This window comes from Simochromis diagramma, unplaced genomic scaffold (genome assembly GCF_900408965.1).
Source record: "Simochromis diagramma unplaced genomic scaffold, fSimDia1.1 OVJJ01000291.1, whole genome shotgun sequence".
In the NCBI taxonomy this organism is placed as follows: Eukaryota; Metazoa; Chordata; class Actinopteri; order Cichliformes; family Cichlidae; genus Simochromis; species Simochromis diagramma.
Genome location: NW_024386805.1, coordinates 72,113 through 93,174, shown reverse-complemented (window position 1 = coordinate 93,174; position 21,062 = coordinate 72,113). Strand labels below are relative to the sequence as shown.

General features: G+C 44.3%; 1 protein-coding gene and 1 long non-coding RNA gene across 2 annotated transcripts; both read right to left on the bottom strand.

The window, feature by feature from the left end:
- Positions 1-258: 258 nt before the first annotated feature.
- Positions 259-15,900, bottom strand: LOC120730603 (NLR family CARD domain-containing protein 3-like). Its single transcript, XM_040027024.1, has 10 exons — positions 14,518-15,900; positions 14,313-14,442; positions 13,956-14,057; positions 12,884-12,962; positions 12,536-12,722; positions 10,613-12,407; positions 9,947-10,120; positions 3,341-3,514; positions 1,264-1,310; positions 259-1,115 (listed from the first exon to the last, which is right to left on the bottom strand). The coding sequence occupies exons 2-10, from the start codon at positions 14,429-14,431 to the stop codon at positions 568-570; spliced, it is 3,225 nt and encodes a 1,074-aa protein (XP_039882958.1). The 5' UTR covers positions 14,432-14,442; positions 14,518-15,900; the 3' UTR covers positions 259-567.
- LOC120730610 lies at positions 1,676-3,313 on the bottom strand. Its single transcript, XR_005695160.1, has 2 exons — positions 2,608-3,313; positions 1,676-2,246 (listed from the first exon to the last, which is right to left on the bottom strand). It is a non-coding gene; the product is annotated as an uncharacterized LOC120730610 (long non-coding RNA).
- Positions 15,901-21,062: the final 5,162 nt, after the last annotated feature.

Sequence of the window (21,062 nt, the reverse complement as noted above, 5' to 3'; positions counted from 1 at the left end):
CTCTGAAGCTGAACAACAATGATGCTGCATTGCTGGCTGATCCCAAAAGGTTGATTCTGTTCATCTGGACGTTTTCAGAAACGTTTGCTCACTGATCAGGTGACTTCTTCAGTCTCAGCTGACTGCAGCTTTACAACCTTACAAACAGCACATTTGCACAATGACTGAAAGCAGCAGCACCTGATATATATGATACTAATATAATACATATACATATATAATCCATACTAATGATGAAGGAACTGAGCTCACAGTCCATTGTTCATTCAGTGAACTACTCAGTTTATTTTGGGCCTCAGAAATGCTCACTCTGTTTGTACATCACTGTCAGCAATAGACTCATTCTGCTGTGTGGACAGGAACACATGTGACATCACTTCCTGTTTGTTTGTGACTGAAGAGGAAGAAGTTTACAAGGAATCATTTAGAAGAGTTTCAAACATCAACTGATTGAATCCATGAATCTGAAAACGTGTTTGTGAGTGAAAGAGACAGACATGTACAGACTGAACTATCTGTTCAACAGTCAGAGTGTTTCTGTAACAGGAGACACTCTTTACACTCCACTCAGCACAGGGACACTGAGCCACCAGGAGACCAGACTCTAAACCCAGGATAAAGAGTTTGAGTGAATGTGGTGTTGAAGGTGTGGAGGTGGATCAGAGTGTCAGAGGAGACTCTGTAGAAGGACAGAGTGCCAGCAGGACAGTCCACATACACTGCTGCTCTGTTAGAGACAGAGGAGGAGGAGGAGGAGGAGGAGATGGATGTTACTCTGTTATTGTGCCTGACAATAAAGGGATCATCATCATCATCTTCATCACACTCCAGACTCCAGGACTGATTATTCCGTCCAAACCAACAGTCATAACTGCCTCCTTTCCTTCTGATGCTTCTGTAACTCACTGATATATAAACGTTTCCTCTCCACTCGACCTCCCAGTAACAGCGACCAGTCAGACCATTTCTACACAGCAGCTGTTCCCAAACATCAAATCTGTCTGGATGATCAGGATATGACTGAACCTCCTCCACATGTGTCACCTTCCTGTTGTTGTCAGACAGTTGGAGCTTTGTGTGCACTGTGTTTGTGTCGATTGTGAGTTGACAGGAATCTGATGGAGAGAACAAACACAATCCAGCTGCAGTTATTGATCCATCATCTGTTCATTGATTGACACTTTGATGATGACTCCTGACATGATGAAGATGGTTGAATGTGTGCTGCTTTGTTTTCATGAATCCCATTAAAAACACACTTACACTTCCTCAGACCTGGTCTCAACCATCGGACTCCAGCAGGCTCCACCCTGAAAGGAGGAGGGGGGTCAGAGCAGCACAGTCAGCATGCACACATGGACATTACATGGCTCTCACACACACACTGTTACACACTGAGCTCAAAGCTTGGCTCCACTGTTTTATTCAAAGAAATCTACATTTATTTATCAGCACATTTAAAAACAGCTTGAGCCAAAGTGCTGCACAGAGTAGAGAGAAAATAGGAAACATACACAGTAATGACTATAAAGACTGGTCAGGATTGAAAGCTACAGAGTACAAATGTGTTTCCAACCGGCTTTTAAAAATGTCGAGTGTTGGTGACGACCTGATGTGAAGGGCGACTGTTCCAGAGTTTGGCTGCAGCCATCGATAAAGCTCACCTCTGTTTTTACGTCTAGTTCTGGTCAGAAGCTGCTTATCTGCAGACCTGAGGGCTCCACTTGGATTATTTTGTTAAAGAGAGATAAGATGGAGCCAATCCATTCAGAGATTTAAAGACAAACAATCAGATCTGGAAGTGGATTCTACCACGTACTGGTAACCAGTGGAAAAAGCTGGTGATGGGTCGTCTAGCACAGACCCACCGCTGGAACCAGACAATTGATGAGGGAGAGAACTGTGACAGCGCCGTTCTTTCACTTGACCTCAGTCGTTCTCGTCTGCTCCCTCGTAACACTGCTCTTTATTGAGCTTACATGAATATGCACAAGTTCATTAACACATGACGTCTTACACAGGTATGAACAAAGAGTACCAGTCTGTGCATAGTGTGTGTGTGTGTGTGTGTGTGTGTGTGTGTGTGTGTGTGTGTGTGTGTGTTCCAGATGTGACCCTGTGACCCCTGTACAGCCTCTCTCATAACCTTAAGCACACAGAGTCTTCACAGACTACTAAGGATCGAACCTCTATCATTATGCAATCGATTATAAAACTCATATATGAGTAAATATTTCTAAGCAAACCTTATTTTTCATATTTCGTGTTAAAAAATAAAAATAAAGAGATTTGAGAAGATTGGAATTTTTTGACCATGCCTTTCTTGTGGAAAACCTAATGCGGCCCAGCCTCACCCAGACTCTGCCTGCAGCGGCCCCCAGCTAAATTGAGTTTGAGACCCCTGTCCTACACCATAAATCAGTAAGAGAGGGTACGACCTCTCTCATGTCCCCAAGTGCTGTGTGCATGCCAGAGCACTCTGGAAGGCACACAGAGTCTTTACAGACTACTAAGGATCAAACCTCTATCATCATGCAATCAATTATACAACTCTAAGCATATATGAGTAAATATTTCTAAGCATAAATGACAATCAACAATATAAACCTTACAGCTGGTTTTAAAAGCAGAATTTATTTGTTTCTCAAATGAGAAACTATCGAGAAACACTCCTAAATCTTTAGCAAACAGAGTTCTGAACTTTTCCAGTGGGCCAAGGTCAACATTATTAGATAATGCTAATTCTTTTCCCTTACATTATAACAATGTGAGGAGTTAATGCTAAGTAAGCTGCCATTAGTAGCTAATAATATTACTGTTTTCCCTTTCTTTATACAACTTGAGCAGCTAATGCTAAGTAGGCCACTTTTCTCTGCTAAGGATTTGTGTGACCATGATGGAAACTCTGATAAGCTAATGCTGCTAAGTTAATGCTGTTTATGGGCCCTGTTAGAATCAATATTTCATTCTCATTCTGTTGTTTGAGAACAATAACAGAAAAATGTGCACTTGAGAACAAATTTATTGTGAATTCAGCTGTGAATGTAGAGTTTGTCATTATTTAAGCTTCCATTTCCAAATGTTAGCTGACACTTTATTAGGTACACTGGCATCTATCTCAGGTACACCTGTGACCTAAATGTTCCTGCAAACAGACTCCTTGGAGACCCCCTACATAAATATCCATGAACTATCCAGCTAGACTAGTGTGTCTGTCCCTGAAAATAGTCCTGCATGTGTGATTGTTCATGTGTCATCTGCAGGAAACAAACAGGAAGTGAGTGAAAGACACGGGAAATGTTTCCAGCTTTTCCTCCTCTATCAGATTTTCTCTCCATACCTGAGAGTGTCCAGTCTCCAGCCTGGATCCTTCAGTCCAGCCGACAGCAGCTTCATTCCTGAGTCACCTGGATGATTGTAGCTCAGGTCCAGCTCTCTCAGATGGGAGGGGTTGGAGCTCAGAGCTGAGGCCAGAGAAGTACAGCCATCCTCTGTGATCAGACATCCTGACAGACTGCAGACACACAAAACAACAATCTATCTGTCAACAGTTATTTTCTCTTTGTCACAATAACATCTATCCATCCATTGTAACTTTATTTATAAGTGACAATACCCAACAGACAACAACAGTCATCTGAAGCTGTTTAACAGTGTAAGGTAACCGCCTTCACTGTGAGCAGCACTTGGTGATGGTGGGAAGAAGAACTCCCTTTGACACAAAGATCCTCCCAGTGAAAACAGGCTCCAGGAGGAGCATCTACCATGACTGGTTGCAGGGTGAGGGGAAAGAGAAGAGATGAGCTCAGAGAGACAAGAACAAAACAGAGAGACAAAAGTTAAGGACATGCAGTAGTGACATATAAAAGCATCAGGAGTGAAAAGAGGGGAGAAGAAAGCAGAGCATCATGGGAAGTCCACCAACAGCCTGAGCCTATAGCAGCATAACTAAGGGATGGTTCAGGGTCACCTGATCCAGCTCGAACTATAAGCTTTATCAAAAAGGAAAGTTTGAAGCTGATCTTCAAAGTAGAGAGGGTGTCTGTCTCCTGAACTCAAACTGGGAGCTGCTGCCACACCCAGTCCAACATAGCCAGGCTTTCTTTGCTGCTTTGACAAAACCTCAAATCCCAGTCAGAGATGATGAGCATCATCACAGTGATGATCATTTCTCTGTAACCCAGGCTTTCTGCTTCAGGATCTGTGCACGCTCACAGAACAAGGAGACCTTTAAACATCATTTCACTAAATGGATGGACTGAGCTCAGCCTACAGATGAACTGGTGCCAGAGATCATAAAGAACATCAAACAGTCAAATTCAACACTTTTAATGGAAATATGAGATTAATGCTGCAGACAATCATGAACCTGCTGAATTCATGAACATCAAGAATGCAGCGAGTGGTAAAATAAAGATTTGACCTCAGTGTGCTCAGTGTTCCTGTCTATTCCTAACATATTCCTAACATGATAGCTGCACGTTAGAGCTCTAAAACTGGAACTGACACATGTTTAAACTCTACATGTTACTCAGTACATTCAGTTCTGACACTCGTCCACAGTCCAACAAAGGAAACATGGAGATCACATCAGTTTGTCATCAAAGTCTAATTATTAGGGCAACTTAACCTGTTATTATCTCGTTAACTCATTAACTGATTAACATCAGCAATAATTTTAATCACAGTTTTTAAAATCATGATTATTGTGAAAGTGCTCACTGGCTCTGAATATAACAGCCATGGGTCACAGGAGGGATGTTGACCAGTGCTGGCTTGAAATGGGCGTCATTATGCGTCTCAGCCAATGGGAGCATTGAGGGTGGGCCTAATACTACTGCAGCGCTCACATGACCCAGGACAGAAAGAAAGGGGCGGGGACAGAAACATGGAGACAGGTACAGATCTTTGACATGTTCATTTTAAACTGTTCCAGGAGGCAGTGTTGATACAACTAAAGTTATCTGGAAGCAAAGTTGAGTTTTTTATCACCGGAGTGCTTCATGTCTGAAGTATCACTTAAATGCATTACACGCTGTTGATGGCAGCAAACAAACCACCCAAACAAACAGAGGTGGGAGGCTTGGGCAGACTACGTAGATTCAGCTGGTGGGAGGAGTCTAGATAAACCAAAGAAAGACAAGCTAACAAATGCCACAGTGAAGTGAGTAGCTACAAACTGCAGGCTGATTAGTGTTGTTGAAGAAGTCGGTCTGAGGTACGTTCTTAGGATCAACAAATGACGGCATGTATGAGCCTCAAGACGCAGCATCACAAGAAGAACACATGGGCTGTAGAAAAAGGAGAGACTACGAAAGCCACGGTGTTACAACATGAACCAGCTGTTGGTCTCTCTGGAGACTACTGGGCGTGGCTGGGCAACCATGGTTACCTGGGAGTTACAGAAACGTGCAGAACATGTGATTCATGTTGCACAGCAGTGGGACATTTGAAATACAGTCAGCACACTCAGTACAGATAGTGCATCAAATATGATGCTGCTGCCAGACGTCTGCCTTTGAACACGTCCCTGCATCGCGCACAACACCAAGGTTGCCATGGCAATCACAGCTGACAGGGACAAAGTGCACAGCTGGAAGCCTGCAGGTATATTTAACATGATGTATTTCTCAGTGTCCTGTCTGTGTGTGAGAGACAAACAGCCTCTGTATGTGTGTGTAAATACAGCATGAATATGTAGAGGACATGTTTGTGGATATAAGTAAATGAAAGCTCTGCGTCATTTGAATCTTTGAGTCTTGTTTCTGTTGCAGGTCTGTGACTGAACTTCTGGGAGGAGAAACGTTGGTTTCATGCTCTGTGATTCTGTGTTTTGTCATCTCTCTCAGGTGATGGACAGCTCAGATGATGACCCCGCCTACGTGGTCAAATTCAAGTCTACATTCAGAACAGACCTGGAGACACGCAAGCAAAATGCCAACATTGTATATGTGAAAACTGCTGCTGAAGCCAGATTCAAGGAGCTCAAGTGTTTACCCAGATCTTACTGAACTTACTGCAGGAACAGAGGGTTGTTGGAGGGAAACCTGTGGAAGCAACAACATCTGAGCCACCAGAGAAGAAGTTGGCCCTGTTGGTGCTTCATCAGAGTGTGAACAGGAGGAAGACTCAGCTGAGAACAGTGTGGTGGATACAGAGCAGAGCCCACCATCAGTACAGAGGCCTGTCCATTAGAGTGCTGCTCCAACATGCAGCACATGTACTTGGCCACAGCTGCAACATCTGTACCTGTGAAAGCTTCTTCTCTGTTGCTGCTCATATTGTACAGAAGAAGAGAGTTTCTTTATCATCAGAAAATGTCGATGAGCTTGTGAGTCTTAGCAGCTGGCTCGGTGCAGAGGAGGAAGAACATGTCAAGTCAGAGGAAGATAAATGCAGTTCATGTTGTCAACTCAACCTGGACTGTTGAAAGAGTTTTTCTTTGTCTTGTTTCTGACTGAGATTCTCCAAAGGAAATCCAGCACAAACACACACTTCACACACTCAAAGTCCTGCACAGTAAATGAGCTGATGAGCGTTTGTGCTGCTGCCTGATAACAGAACAATAGTTCTGCTGCTTCCTGTTCTGGAAACACACATTTATAAATGTTCACTTGCTGTTGATCAAAGGTATGTTGGTGGCTCTGGACGCTGAGGGAACTTTGTAAAAAACTAGATCAAATGTTAACGTCCTGGCAGAGGCAAAGAACTTTGATTTGATATTTGATTAGATTCATGTTTCAGCTCAGACTGACAGAAATGTTTGAACTGCTGCTGTGTTAAAGGGAACACTGCTGTTAGAAAGCACCTGATCTGTTTCTGCACACTGAATGTTGCACTTCTCACACTGCAGTACTATTAAAATAAGTACACAATGCACTACTTTTGAACTCATGATTGAATGTTGCTGTAACAAAGCCATTAATGTGATTCAAAGTGTTCATGGTTTCCAAGCACAACAAATGATTGCACAAGTGTGACTGATCCACTTTCTAATGTGTGTGTAGCCCACACTGTGTGTCACTGTGTCACAGGTGAGTCTGTGTGTCCAGGTTCTATGAGGACAACAGGATATAGTGACTGAGTCCAGCAGCTTAAAGTCTGACTCCATCCTCCATTTAAATAACTCACAGCAACAACTGAATAGCTTTGCCTTTGTGTAGCTGACACTTCATTTTAATGTCCTTCTATTCTGGTTCATCTGGTCTCAGTTTCTATAAGCACACAGGTTTCATCAGGACTCTATGACCTCAGTAATCTTTGCTGGGCCTTAATGCTCTGAACAAAGCTGCACATCACAAGACTAAATAGAAATGAATCAGTCTTTCATTCTCACTGCTGTTTGACTTCAGCTCTCAATGTCCCACCATAACCCATGGAAAGAATTACTGTCCATCCAGGCTGCTGAACATGAAGCTGAAGAAGGTGGAGTATTGTGAGGGCTGATGGAGATGATGATGAGGAATCCAGGAGCAGTGGGTGGATGGCAGCATCAGCATGAAGGATCAGTGTGAGAACACATCATCATCCACAAAGGAAACCAGTCTGAGTGTCTGACGCTCTTGTTAGAAAGACGCAGTCCCAGCAGTTAGCTTGTCTGCTAGTTAGCTGAGAGCTAACTCACTTGTACATTGAATACCAAACTGTGTAAACCAGGGGTGTCAAACATATGGCCCGTGGGCCAAATCCAGCCCTTGAGATAATTTCATATGTCAAATATTGATGAATTTTCAGGCTTGCTGATAATCAATGTGAGCACGGCTGAGATGTTATTCTGATGAGCAAACCATGTGGCCAAACACTTTAAGAGACAGACTGGGATCATACCATTATGTGAAAGAGGACGGAAATGTCCCATAGACAGCAAGGGTAGTGGTAGAGACCAGTACACAGAGAAATGGGAGCTGTACTGAAATGCAAGCGTGTCAGGAAAGAGTGAAAAGGCAAAATGAGCAGCATCTGGCTGCATTTCAGTGATATTGGAGACCACAAAGCTGAGTGCAACATTTATACAGGAGATATACAGGAGACGCTGAGAGTAGAACTGATAAAATTAGGAGCTGGCTAAAGTGAGACCCATTTTTATTTCCACCCATTTTCCACTGTGGAGGACAAAAGGTTTCAAACTGGTCCAGGTCTTAAACCTCACGTGTTCTTCCTAATAGCAGTAAATGGATAGAAATAAGGCTTTTATGAAAACACTGAATAAAACTTGCTGCCTTTAAAAAGACTAAATGTACAGTTCAGTATTGAATACTACATAAAATAAACTATATAAAGTGTGTCTGAATGGCAGAGATGCAGAAATATGTGCATGTAGCACAGAGCCACGGCTCAGTGTCTGAATGAGTCTCACAGACCTGAATGTGCTGTTGAAGCCATTTATAATTATAACGTAATTCTTTACTCGTTTGATCTGCTCCTTACCACAAGCCACCAGACGTAGAAGGTTTTGGACTTTTAACTATATTTTCTGAAGTTTTACAACTTTTCTTACTGTTAAAAACCTTGTTATGGCCATTCATGCTATACAAAGTAATTAGACATGTGTGGTATCTACAGAAATGTCAGAATCTCAGCTAAAAGTTCACAAAACCATCTCAACAACCACCAAACAGCTGAAACAGCAGGTGAACAGATCACACAAAAAAGATGTAAACACAAATCCCCCTGATCATCTGTTTTTTAAACATGAAGTGTAGTTTTGGACGTTCATTTACTGCTGGTTCAGTGAATTTTGGTTGGACAGTGATGAAACCTGCAGCCTCAGAATCTGTGAGAAGTCTGCTTTCAGCACGCAACAGCATTGTTGTGTTGTGTGGATTCTCCTCTGCAAACTCATCACTGTTTCACCATCATGTTTCTACTTAGACAATTGTAACGGGGAAGGATTTAGGACCCAGGGGACTCAACGGAGGGCATAAAAGAGGGAGTAGTAACAGGTGCTGAGGATTTCAACTGACAAGCGGCTGTGAGTAATGGATGCATGAGTAGGTGAAGAGACGAAAAGTTTTAATTGCCTACGACGCAAACTGTTGTTTTAAACCTCTATAGATGAGGTTCAAGTAGTGATTTCTGTTGAAGAAAAAGCCAAGATAAATCAGGTGTGCAGCAAATACAGTTGCCTACTCGAGGTCAGGCTGCACATGCGAATGTGTCACTGTTTTTTCCTCCTTCTCTGTGTGGTTGTGTTTTTTTTGGTTTTAGCAGGGTCACTGTTTTTAATTATTTCTGTTGTTTTATGCCGGGTTTTGCTTATTTTTATTGGGTTGGTGCAATACTAAGCGGGCAACGTGCAATCCCTGAGTGGGGCTCATACCTTGGGGGAATGAGGACTTTTTAGAGGTGCTCTGTGTGTGGATTTGCCGTGATTAAGGTTTATTAAGAGTGCTTTTGTATTACCACCGTTTATTGCCTGAGCTAGCACTTGGTGCATGCTATAAGTGTTCGGTTGGGCCTGTATATGTTTGAGGTGGATTTGTCTCTTTTAGAGTGACGAGCACCTGGTACCGCCAAGGAGGAACAAACCCTCAGGTGATAGTTGCATTGCTGGCAGGTTGCACTAATACTACCTTTTTTTTGTAGTGATGTTTTAGGTTTTTTTTTCTTTTTCTCAAAACTTTGGTGTCCTGTTATATTAATAAATTTTTGAACATCTTTTACTGATATCGACCCTCTTGTCCCGTTTATTCTGGACTCGGTCATGTGAGAGTTTTGGGCCTGAAAGTTCGTACCAGTAATAGTAGAGGCCCACAGCGGTTACTTGGTGGCTTACACCACGCTACACAATAACAAAGGAAGCAGTTCCCAGGAACTACTTCCTGTCTTGTTAACATAAGAGTATGTTGCCCTTCAAAACATCTCCACTTCTCCTCTTATTAGAGGACTGCCTTATTATTAATCTGCTAATTCTGTCAGTTGATGAAAGAAAAATGCTTGATCTCACCTGAGAGTTTCCAGTGTACAGTGTGGACTCTTCAGTCCTTCAGAAAGAAGCTTCAAGCCTGAATCCTTCAGGTTGATGTTACTCAGGTCCAGCTGTCTCAGATTAGAGGTCTGAGAGCTGAGACCTGAGGCCAGAGCTTCACAGCTTCTCTCTGACAGGTCACAGTGACTCAGTCTGAAAAATAACAGATAAACAATTACAAAAATAAAATACTTCTGTTGAAGTGTAATGAGATACTATTATATTTAGCAATATTTCATCTTGTTTTGTCAGGAAACTGAGCACTGATGCAGAGCAACATGTGGAGAGAATCAGAGGAGAAGAAGTGAAGAGAGAACAGCAGTAAAACAACACTGAATTGTTCAGTGTGCTTTTGATATCAACAGAATGTGTCAAATTTCTTTATTTTGTATTTGTTTTAGTAGAATTGATGATTATCACTTAGATAACAACCACAGGCCAGGTCTAAATTGCACTTTGGTGACAGTTACACCCAGAAATATTTCAGAAACGTGGACAATTTGTGCTCCATTGTATTCAGTATTGAACAAACTGAGTACCGATGACCACTTAATATTTTTGATATTTCATTGAGTTGTTCCACCTGATCTGTGTTAACTAGAATAAACATTTAAAAGCTAAAGCTATGATCACATATGTACTTACAGAGCTTTGTTGGAGGCTTTGACCACTGGCAGCAGCCTCAGAAGAGCCTCCTCTGAAGCAGAGTATTTCTGCAGGTCAAACACATCCAGATCTTTTTCTGATGACAGTAAGATGAAGACCAGAGCTGACCACTGAGCAGGAGACAGTTTATCTGTGGAGAGACTTCCTGATCTCAGGGACTGTTGGATCTCCTCCACTAGAGAACGATCATTCAGTTCATTCAGACAGTGGAACAGATTGATGCTTTTCTCTGCAGACAGATTCTCACTGAGCTTCTTCTTGATGTACTGGACTGTTTTCTTATTGGTCTGTGAGCTACTTCCTGTCTGTGTCAGCAGACCTCGTAGGAGAGTCTGATTGGTCTGCAGTGAAAGACCCAGGAGGAAGCGGAGGAACAAGTCCAGGTGTCCATTTGGACTCTGTAAGGCCTTGTTCACAGCACTCTGGTGGAGAGACTCTTTTTTTCTAAAAAAACTAGACCGCTTGGAGGTTGTTTGTTGTTGTTCCAGCAGATTGAGTCCAGAGTTGATGAAGGTCAGATGGACATGAAGAGCAGCCAGAAACTCCTGAACACTCAGATGGATGAAGCAGAACACCTTGTTCTGGTACAGTTGTTTCTCCTCTTTAAAGATCTGTGTGAACACTCCAGAGTACACTGAGGCTGCTCTGATATCGATGCCACACTCTGACAGGTCTGATTCATAGAAGATCAGGTTTCCTTTCTGCAGCTGATCAAAAGCCAGTTTCCCCAGAGACTCCATCATCTTCCTGCTCTCTGGACTCCAGTGTGGATCTGTCTCAGCTCCTCCATCATACTTGACCTTCTTCACTTTGGCCTGAACCACCAGGAAGTGGATGTACATCTCAGTCAGGGTCTTGGGCAGCTGTCCTCCCTCTCTGGTTTCCAGCACATCCTCCAGAACTGTAGCAGTGATCCAGCAGAAGACTGGGATGTGGCACATGATGTGGAGGCTTCGTGATGTCTTGATGTGGGAGATGATCCTGCTGGCCTGCTTCTTATCTCTGAATCTCTTCCTGAAGTACTCCTCCTTCTGTGGGTCAGTGAACCCTCTGACCTCTGTCACCATGCCAACACAGTCAGGAGGGATCTGATTGGCTGCTGCAGGTCGTGTGGTTATCCAGAGGCGAGCAGAGGGAAGCAGTTTCCCCCTGATGAGGTTTATCAGCAGCACATCCACTGAGGTGGACTTTCTAGGGTCAGTTAGGATTGTAGTTTTGTGGAAGTCCAGAGGAAGTCGATACTCATCCAGACCATCAAAGATGAACACAACCTGGAAGTCTTCAAAGCTGCAGATTCCTGCTTCTTTGGTTTCAGTAAAGAAGTGATGAACAAGTCCCACCAAGCTGAACTTTTCCTCTTTCAGCACATTCAGCTCTCTGAAAGTGAATGGAAATATGAACTGGATGTCCTGGTTGGCTTTGTCTTCAGCCCAGTCCAGGCTGTATTTCTGTGTTAAGACTGTTTTCCCAATGCCAGCCACTCCCTTTGTCAGCACTGTTCTGATTGGTTCATCTCTTCCAGGTGAGGCTTTAAAGATGTCTTCTTGTCTGATTGTTGTTTCTGGTCTGTCTGGTTTCCTGGATGCTGTTTCAATCTGTCTGACCTCATGTTCATCATTGACCTCTGCAGTCCCTCCCTCTGTGATGTAGAGCTCTGTGTAGATCTGATTCAGAAGGGTTGGGTTTCCTGCTTTAGCGATGCCCTCAAACACACACTGGAACTTCTTCTTCAGGGTGGATTTAAGGTTACGATGACAAACTGGAGCTTGAAGTTCTGAATGAGAAGAAAAATAAACACTCAATTCCAAAAAGAACTAATCTTTAAAACATGTTGCTCCATCTTCCATCTCTGGAAAATGTTCATTTATCCAGCAGCTTAAATCTTTAGATAAATCCTCTTACTGCTCTGCAGACGGTCAGCCAGCTCCTCCTGCTTCATTCTCCTCAGGAAGTCCACTGTGATCTTCACAAACGCTTCTCTGCTGCTGCTCCTCTGACTCTCTAAGCATTCTGGGTAACCTGGACTCAGAACCTTCTGGATCTTCTTCAGCTCATTCTTCACAAAAGTGATGATGTTGTCCTCCAGCAGCTGGAACAGAATATTTATGAATGAGCCAATCAGACTGAAATCATGGAGCCAAACATCAGATCCATGTTGGACACACTGACGATCCACTGGTCTACAAAGAGCAGCATGGAGATGACTGTGAACAGAACAGATGTAACAGTAGTTGTTGTACATGTACAGACCATAAATATGGAGTCCAGCTGTGTTTGATGCTGCTGGGCAGACTGACCACTGGGAACCTCTGAGCTCTGCTGGTCCACTCTGTGGAGGAACCATGAAGGATTAGATCAACACAGGATAAAGATCCAGGAGTTTCTGCTCAACTAACTTCATCTGAACCAAGTCTGTCAAGTTGTAAACTCTCAGATTGTGAACATATCAGTAATTTTCAGTCTGTTTTCATGGACGTCCTTTCAGTGGTGATGTCAGGGATGATTTTGAAGAAGCTCATCAAACTGAACCATCAGCAGATCACTGCTCCAAAACCAGAACATGATCCGAGGTCTCCCTCCACCACCAGAACACCAGCTTTACTAACGTGGTAGATCAGTGTAGTACAGATCAATAACTGATGAGTCATTTGATCAAAATCACTGAGTGCTTCACGTCTGACCCTCTGATGCTTCTGTAGACATTTTGCATATTTAATGAATGTCTGACAGTTTTACATTCATTCTATGAACACAGTGGAAATGTTGTGTTATAGTCTCCATGTTGTTTCCAGCATCATAAATTCTTAAGTTCAGAAAATTAGATTCTTTCTTCACAGCTGAAAAACAACAACATTTATTCTCTATTGAAATCTGCATCGTCCATTCCAAAGGTCACAATCTGAAGGTAACATCTGATTTTGTTCCCTGTGATTAACTCTGAGCATCAGTATGGTGGGATTTATCCACTACATCCACACCACTGTGGTTCAGTGTTGTCCTGATGGAGTAACAGCAGCCAGTATGATCCAGGCTTTAGCTGCTGGGTCTCTGTGTGACCTCTCAGACTGTTTAACAGATCAGACACAAAGAGAATCAGAGCAGCTCTGTTCTTTAAAGACAAACATGAACCCACTCAGGTCACACTTTCCCCACAGATATGAGCATCACTGTCCTCAAACAGCAAATGACCAAGTCGAACATTTGGATCTTTTCTCTTTCATTGTTTTCTTTTTAATGAATCTTTGTAACAATCTGAGGATGTTTCAGGTCATATTTATCCAGGAAACACAAACATGTAAAGGAGTCATCACAGCTCTCTGACCTCGTTGCTCCAGGTTCACCACTGAAGAGTGGATTTAGATCTTTGGACCGGTCACTCCTCACAGACGGACAGCTGGACCCTGCAGACTGTGACCTCTGACCTCTGCAGACACAAACATGATTGAAGCAGCTGTGATCACACAGACTGCAGATAATGCAGCTGTTTCCTGTCAGTAACATCCTCTTAGATTAGAGTTCAGCTTTTTACAGGAAAACTGGACAAAACTGATTTTTGTTACAAACTCATTTTCATTTCCTCTCAGCTCACAAACACAGTCAGACAATCAACCAGAGTCAACACTGATTATAATGTCAGTGCAGAATTATTTCTGTTACTCAGTGAGTTCAGCTCTCTGACCTCGTTGCTCCAGGTTCACCACTGAAGTTTGGATTATGACCTTTGGACCCGTCACTCCTCACAGACGGACAGCTGGACCCTGCAGACTCTGCTCTGTCCTCCTCTTCCTCCATCATCATCTTCAGTCAGTCTGAGAGGTAAACCACAAACACTCAGTGAGTTCACATTAACAGAAGTAACTGAGTTACAGTCGCTGACCTCTGACCTGTCATGTAACCTAGAAACCAGGTCAATATGTCTGTAGGTTCAGTCATCCAGGTCATGTGATCTAAGGAGCTTGGAGAGAAAAGAGACGCCTTTAAGTTTCTGGAAGACGTTTCATCTGAGAAGCTTCTTCAGCTCTAAAACCAAACGGTGGAGAGTCCCAGATATTTAAACCTGAGAGGGAAAGAAAGCATGTCGCTGACCCACCACTGATGTTATTTCAAGGAGGAAACTGAGAGCCTTTTCACCAGGAGCACAAACATCAGCTCCAGCAATGATCCACTGATGTGTTTTTATTCCATGTATGAATGTTGTTATTGACAGAGATGACGTTTGTGTGTCAGTGATGCAGTGACTGTTGTTGTTACCTGTACAGGCTGGTTAGACTCTATGAAACAGATCATACAGATCTCTGCATGTTAGAAGAGACTATTAAAGGTCATGAATGAGACAAAGGCAGGGAGGCGTCCTTTACAGCTAAACAGCAGAGTGAGAGAACAGCCAGCACCTCTACATTTATCACATTATACAGCACATGTATGATACTGACAGGGATGAGAAGAATTTAGTGATTCTGATCCCATCATTGATATTACTTATTGATTCTCAGTAGCTCTGCTCTGACAGTCACCACCATCACTGAGCAGCATATCAAAGACATTTGTGCACATTAACTGCATGTTGTGGCTCAAATGTTTGTGCATGTTGGAGGCATTTCCTCTTTGTTGTGATCAGTGTGGGTCATTACTCAAAACAGTCATTATTACACATATTACACAAAACACTTTAATTAAAAGTAATGGAGTACGTTACTTCATTACTTCTCATAACATTACTTTGATGTTACTGTGTAAAATGAACAAATGAGCATGTAACAACATAAAGCTGAGGTACAGCCCCACACACCAACACAGATCCTGATGAGGTCACGTGATGTTTCTCTGAGTGTTTATGAACACAAATCAAAGATGAAACAGCACAAAGACACTTCAAAGTGATTCTACTGTAGAAACATGAACAGGTAGAAATCACTTTGTTACCTGTTCAAGTTCAGCAGCAGCAGCTCACTTTATCACGGTGCTGGTCTGGGGTCAGTGTTTACTAAGCTTTAACCTCACTCTGGGTTCTTGGCTAGCTTAGCGTTAGCTTAGCGTTAGCATGCTGTCAGGTGTCTCGTGTGTAAATATTAATCAGTCACAGTAAAGGAGGTAAAGGGCTGTGACGTCATCACGTACGCTGCGTCCTCTGTGGGCTCTGAGTGAACTCACAAAGTACAAACTACAAGTACACAAACACGAACGTAGCTCAGAGTGGCGGACACACTCGGCCTCGTTGGTCCAGCTGTGAGTCCATTACCGTGAACTATGGAGCGGCAGATTTGTGCTGAACTAAGCTGCACACAGCTGATGTTAGCCAGGAAACATTACACACTGACTTTAATGGAGAGACCGGAAATACAAACACACACAGTTTGTTGTGTGAAGAAATCAAACACGAGCTGAACAAACAGTAAAGTTCCTAAAGACAAACTGTTAAAGGAGGAAACAAAGCAAACTTACAGTTTCTTCACACCAACAACAAGCTCCACTCCACGAAGTTCAGGAAGTGAAAGTAAACTTTGAGCAGGAAGGAAACACCCAAAGAGACGTTTGAGGACAATAAGGAGCATTGGAACACTGTGCTGCGTTCAGGTGCACCTGGGAAACTCCAAACCTCTGGCAGGCTGTGATTTATTTCTGCTGGTTTTCCTGTTTGAAGCACAAACATCCGTCATCACTTTGTTGTTGTTCTTCCTGCAGCGTTTAAATATTTCAGCACTGAACTGATGTTTCTTCAAAGCTCATTTCAACCTGTTGAAGTCATGAATGAAAGTGCAGACTGAGAGTGGATCACATGATGTCTAAGGTGTGTCATGTGACATGTTCAGTATTGTCACACATGTCTTTTGAAACAAGATGGCGCCGAGTATGGCAGCCTCGTCGCGAGCTCCCCCAAGCAACGGCTTTCTTCTGTGTTTAATTTTACTTTTCCTTTATTTTTTCACGAGCAGCACTTGTCTCCTTGTGTACGACCGACAAACCTTACTGGACATAAAAGACGGTCTTTCTTATAACTTTCCGGAGTTCAAGTTTTGCAACACGGACGCTCCGTTTGCAGACCCCCCATTCATCTCACCTGAGACGCCTTTGTTCTCTGTCCCTGGAGGCCGCAAACGCCGACGCAGAGGCAGAAGATCTGGCGTTCTGGTTCGACTGAGACGGCGCACTTACAGACCACTGTTACCCAGTTTATTACTGGCTAATGTGCAGTCTCTGGAGAACAAGCTGTGCGAGCTTCGGGCACGGATCTCATTCCAGCGAGAGATGCGGGACTGCTGCGTGATCTGCCTCACAGAAACCTGGCTATCGGACAAGGTACCGGACTCCGCAATACAACTGCCGGGGTTCTCTGTGCACCGCGCGGACAGGTCACAGGATCTTACTGGGAAAAGCAGAGGCGGTGGTGTATGTCTCATGATCAACAACAGCTGGTGTGATTATGCGAACGTGCACCCGGTCAAATCCTTCTGCTCACCGGACCTGGAGTACCTGATGATTAAGTGCCGGCCATTTTGGCTACCGAGGGAATTTACAGCAGTGATTATTACGGCTGTTTACATTCCCCCACAAGCAGACACTGACCGTGCACTCAGGGAACTGTACAGCGCGATCAGCAGTGAGGAAACCGCACACCCAGAGGCAGCGTTTATCACAGCCGGAGACTTTAATAAGGGAAACCTGAAGAAAGTCTCCCCAAAACTCCATCAACACATTCTTTTTAACACTCGTGGAGACCGGCTTCTGGACCACTGCTACACCTCTTTCCGGGATGCGTACAAAGCCCTCCCCCGCGCCCCATTCGGCCAATCAGATCACTGCTCCATCCTGCTCCTGCCCGCCTACAGGCAGAAGCTGAAACAGGAAGCTCCAACCCGGAGGGCAGTGCACTGTTGGACGGACCAATCGGAGTCTGCGCTGCGGGACTGTTTTGATCACGCGGACTGGGAAATGTTTCACGTAGCCGCAAAAGACATTGATGAATACACAGACTCAGTCTGTGGATTTATCAGGAAATGCGTGGAAGATGTCGTCCCATCCAGAACAGTTAAATCCTTCCCAAATCAAAAACCCTGGATTAACGGAGATGTTCGCGCGGCACTGGCAGCACGGAACACCGCCTTTGCCTCCGCGAACACATCGGACTACAAACACGCACATTACCAACTCCGGAAGACGATCAAAGCAGCCAAACGTGAGTACAGGGACAGGGTGGAGCAACAGTTTGACAACCCTCGGAGTATGTGGCAGGGACTAAACACGATCGCAGACTTTAGAGGGAAAACCAGCACACCGCAGACCACGGCCTCTCTGTGTGAGGATCTAAACGTATTCTACGCTAGATTCGACACAGCGAACACCATGACACCGGACAGTGTGCGCACCGCGGATGACGTCAGTGCGCACACTGTGTCTGAGGAGGATGTGCGGAACTGCTTCAGGAAGGTGAACGCGCGCAAAGCTACTGGTCTGGACGGGATTCCCGGCCGCGTCCTCAAGTCATGCGCGGCTCAGCTGGCTGGAGTGTTCACACACATCTTCAACCTTTCCCTCTCTCTGTCTGTAGTCCCAGCCTGCTTCAAAATGGCCACCATCGTCCCTGTACCCAAATCCTCCACCATCTCCTCATTGAACGACTGGCGACCTGTAGCCCTGACCCCCATCGTGAGCAAATGCTTCGAGAAGCTGGTCAGGGACTTCATCTGCTCTGCACTACCCGACTCACTAGACCCTCTACAGTTCGCATACCGCCACAACAGGTCCACTGATGATGCCATAGCCCTGACACTACACACTGCCCTGTCACACCTGGAGAAGAGAGACACGTATGTGAGAATGCTGTTTGTAGATTACAGCTCAGCATTCAATACCATCGTTCCCTCAAAGCTGGACAGGAAACTGCAGGATCTAGGACTGAGCAGCTCCCTCTGCAGCTGGATCCTTAGCTTCCTGTCTGACAGACGCCAAGTGGTCAGACTGGGCAGCATCACCTCATCCCCCATCACACTGAACACTGGTGCTCCACAGGGGTGTGTACTGAGCCCTCTCCTGTACTCACTCTACACCTACGACTGCACAGCCACTGACAACTCCAACATCATTGTGAAGTTTGCGGACGACACTACAGTGGTGGGTCTTATCACCAACGGTGATGAGACGGCTTACAGGGAGGAGGTCAGCGCCCTGACCCACTGGTGTCAAGACAACCATCTCACCCTCAACGTCGCAAAGACAAAGGAGTTGATAGTGGACTTCCGGAGGTGCAGAGAAGTACACACCCCCATCACCATCAACGGCGCTGCTGTGGAGAGAGTGAGCAGCTTCCGGTTCCTTGGTGTACATCTGGCTGAGGATCTTACGTGGTCAGTACACACAAACAAAACAGTGAAGAAGGCGCAGCAGCGCCTCTTCTTTCTCAGGAGACTGAAAAGATTCGGCATGAGCCCCCGCATCCTCAGGACCTTCTATCACTGTGCCATTGAGAGCATCCTCACTGGATGCATCACCACCTGGTATGGCAACAGCACCGCCTACAACTGCAAAGCTCTCCAGCGAGTAGTGCGGTGCTCTGAACGGATAATTGGAGGTGAGCTTCCCTCCCTCCAAGACATCTACAGGAAGCGCTGCCTGAGGAAAGCGGGGAGGATCATCAAGGACTCCAGTCACCCCAGCCATAAACTGTTCAGACTGCTTCCATCAGGAAGGAGGTTCTGCAGCATCCGGTCCCGTACCAGCAGACTGAGAGACAGCTTTTTCCATCAGGCCATCAGACTGCTGAACACTTCATAGACACCTCAGCTTCACTACTGGAACTTCAACACTATGCACTCCACACACTGTATATAAATGCCACTTGTTTTGCACATATTCAACTCTGTATATTTTTATATATTTTATTTATTTATTATTTTTTTACTATTTAATTTGTAAAAATGTGTATACACACACACACACACACACACACACACACACACGTAGGATAATATTTAGTATACACATCCAGAAATGCATACACTATTATATATTGTACATATATTTATTAGTTTCAGATTAGCCATTCTTGTATTTTGCTCGTTTGTGTTGTTGTGTTTGCACATCTCTGTTGCTTGTGGGGCTTGCACACAAGAATTTCACTCGCATGTGCTGTGCCAGTGTGCCTGCACATGTGATGTGACAATAAAAGTGATTTGATTTGATTTGATTGTCCCTGATATCATGACCCAGATCATTACCCTGAGTTAACGAAAACCCAGAGTTTTCGTTAACTCAGGGTACACTTACTCAGTTTTTCCACTAAACCGGCTTCCTGAAACAGGGCCCTGGACACTAAACACGGACACACAGGTGAGCTGCTTCCTGGAAGGAGGCGGGACTCCACCTGAAACTCAGCACAGGTGGGAGGGGCTCAGCTCTGTGTGTGCTGATGTGTTAACTTTAAAAATATGCCGTCTGACTGCTCAGACTGAGTCAGAGTAAAGTTCACATGCTGACGTGTGGAGACATGAAACCTTGTTGTAGCTGCAGGTGTGAACACACTGATCCCAGATCAGCTCTGCTGTATTTGTAACATGAACATTTCTGCTGCAAAGCTTCAAATGTTCAGCATGTTTCTCTGTTTCCAGTCTATAGATCCAGTCACACTTTCTACCTTCACCTGTGCAGTAAAGACTGAGAGCAGAGCTGAAACCAAGCGTCCAATCAGTGAGCAGCATCAACACCTGAGCTTCATTCAGACTCTGTTATTGAAGATGTTGTTGGTACAAAGTTCATCTGCTGCTCACATGAATCCATGAAAGATTTATTTCACTGAATGTTTCTTCAAAGCTCATTTCAACCTGTTGAAGTCATGAATGAAAGTGCAGACTGAGAGTGGATCACATGATGTTTGAGGTGTGTCATGTGACATGTTCAGTATTGTCACACATGTCTAGATTGTCCCTGATATCATAGCTGCTCAAACACTGATGATTATATTTGAAGAATTATTCCTGATGGCAGCAAAGTTTGAATGGAGCTCTCTGTCTGTGCTGATGTGTCGCCCTCTGGAGGTCAAAGCACAAACTGCATGATGTCACTGTAACCACCACAGTGACAGGAAGTGTTTTTATGACTGAAACACTGAAATGATGCTAACGGCTGTCGTTAGGCTCACTGACAGCAGTGCTGATGTGTTCATGTCAAACACTGGCTCAGGTCAGACTCCTTCATCCTTCTCCAGCGTGAGGCCGCCCTCAGACCCACAGGAGCTCTGACCTTTGACCTCCTGACCCTAACCATTTTAGTCTTGTTGCGTCTTTAAATGCAAATCCATCCAAACTGTAGCCGAGCAAAAGAAGCTAGAAGCTGTTCTATGAATGATGTTGTTAAAGGAGCTTGGAAAGAAAAGCGTCTGGACTTCTTTAAGTTGCTTGAAGAGGGACATGGACGTCTTAACGCCCACTCACATCCT

What these genes read in the sequence shown, in the direction of transcription:
- LOC120730603 (XM_040027024.1), bottom strand. Translation starts at nt 14,431, where the DNA reads ATGATGATGGAGGAAGAGGAGGACAGAGCAGAGTCTGCAGGGTCCAGC. An exon ending in GGCTGACCGTCTGCAGAGCA is followed by an intron (nt 12,408 to 12,535) that starts GTAAGAGGATTT and finishes CTTCTCATTCAG; the next exon opens with AACTTCAAGCTCCAGTTTGT. An exon ending in TGGAGACTGGACACTCTCAG is followed by an intron (nt 1,311 to 3,340) that starts GTATGGAGAGAA and finishes TCCTCCTTTCAG; the next exon opens with GGTGGAGCCTGCTGGAGTCC.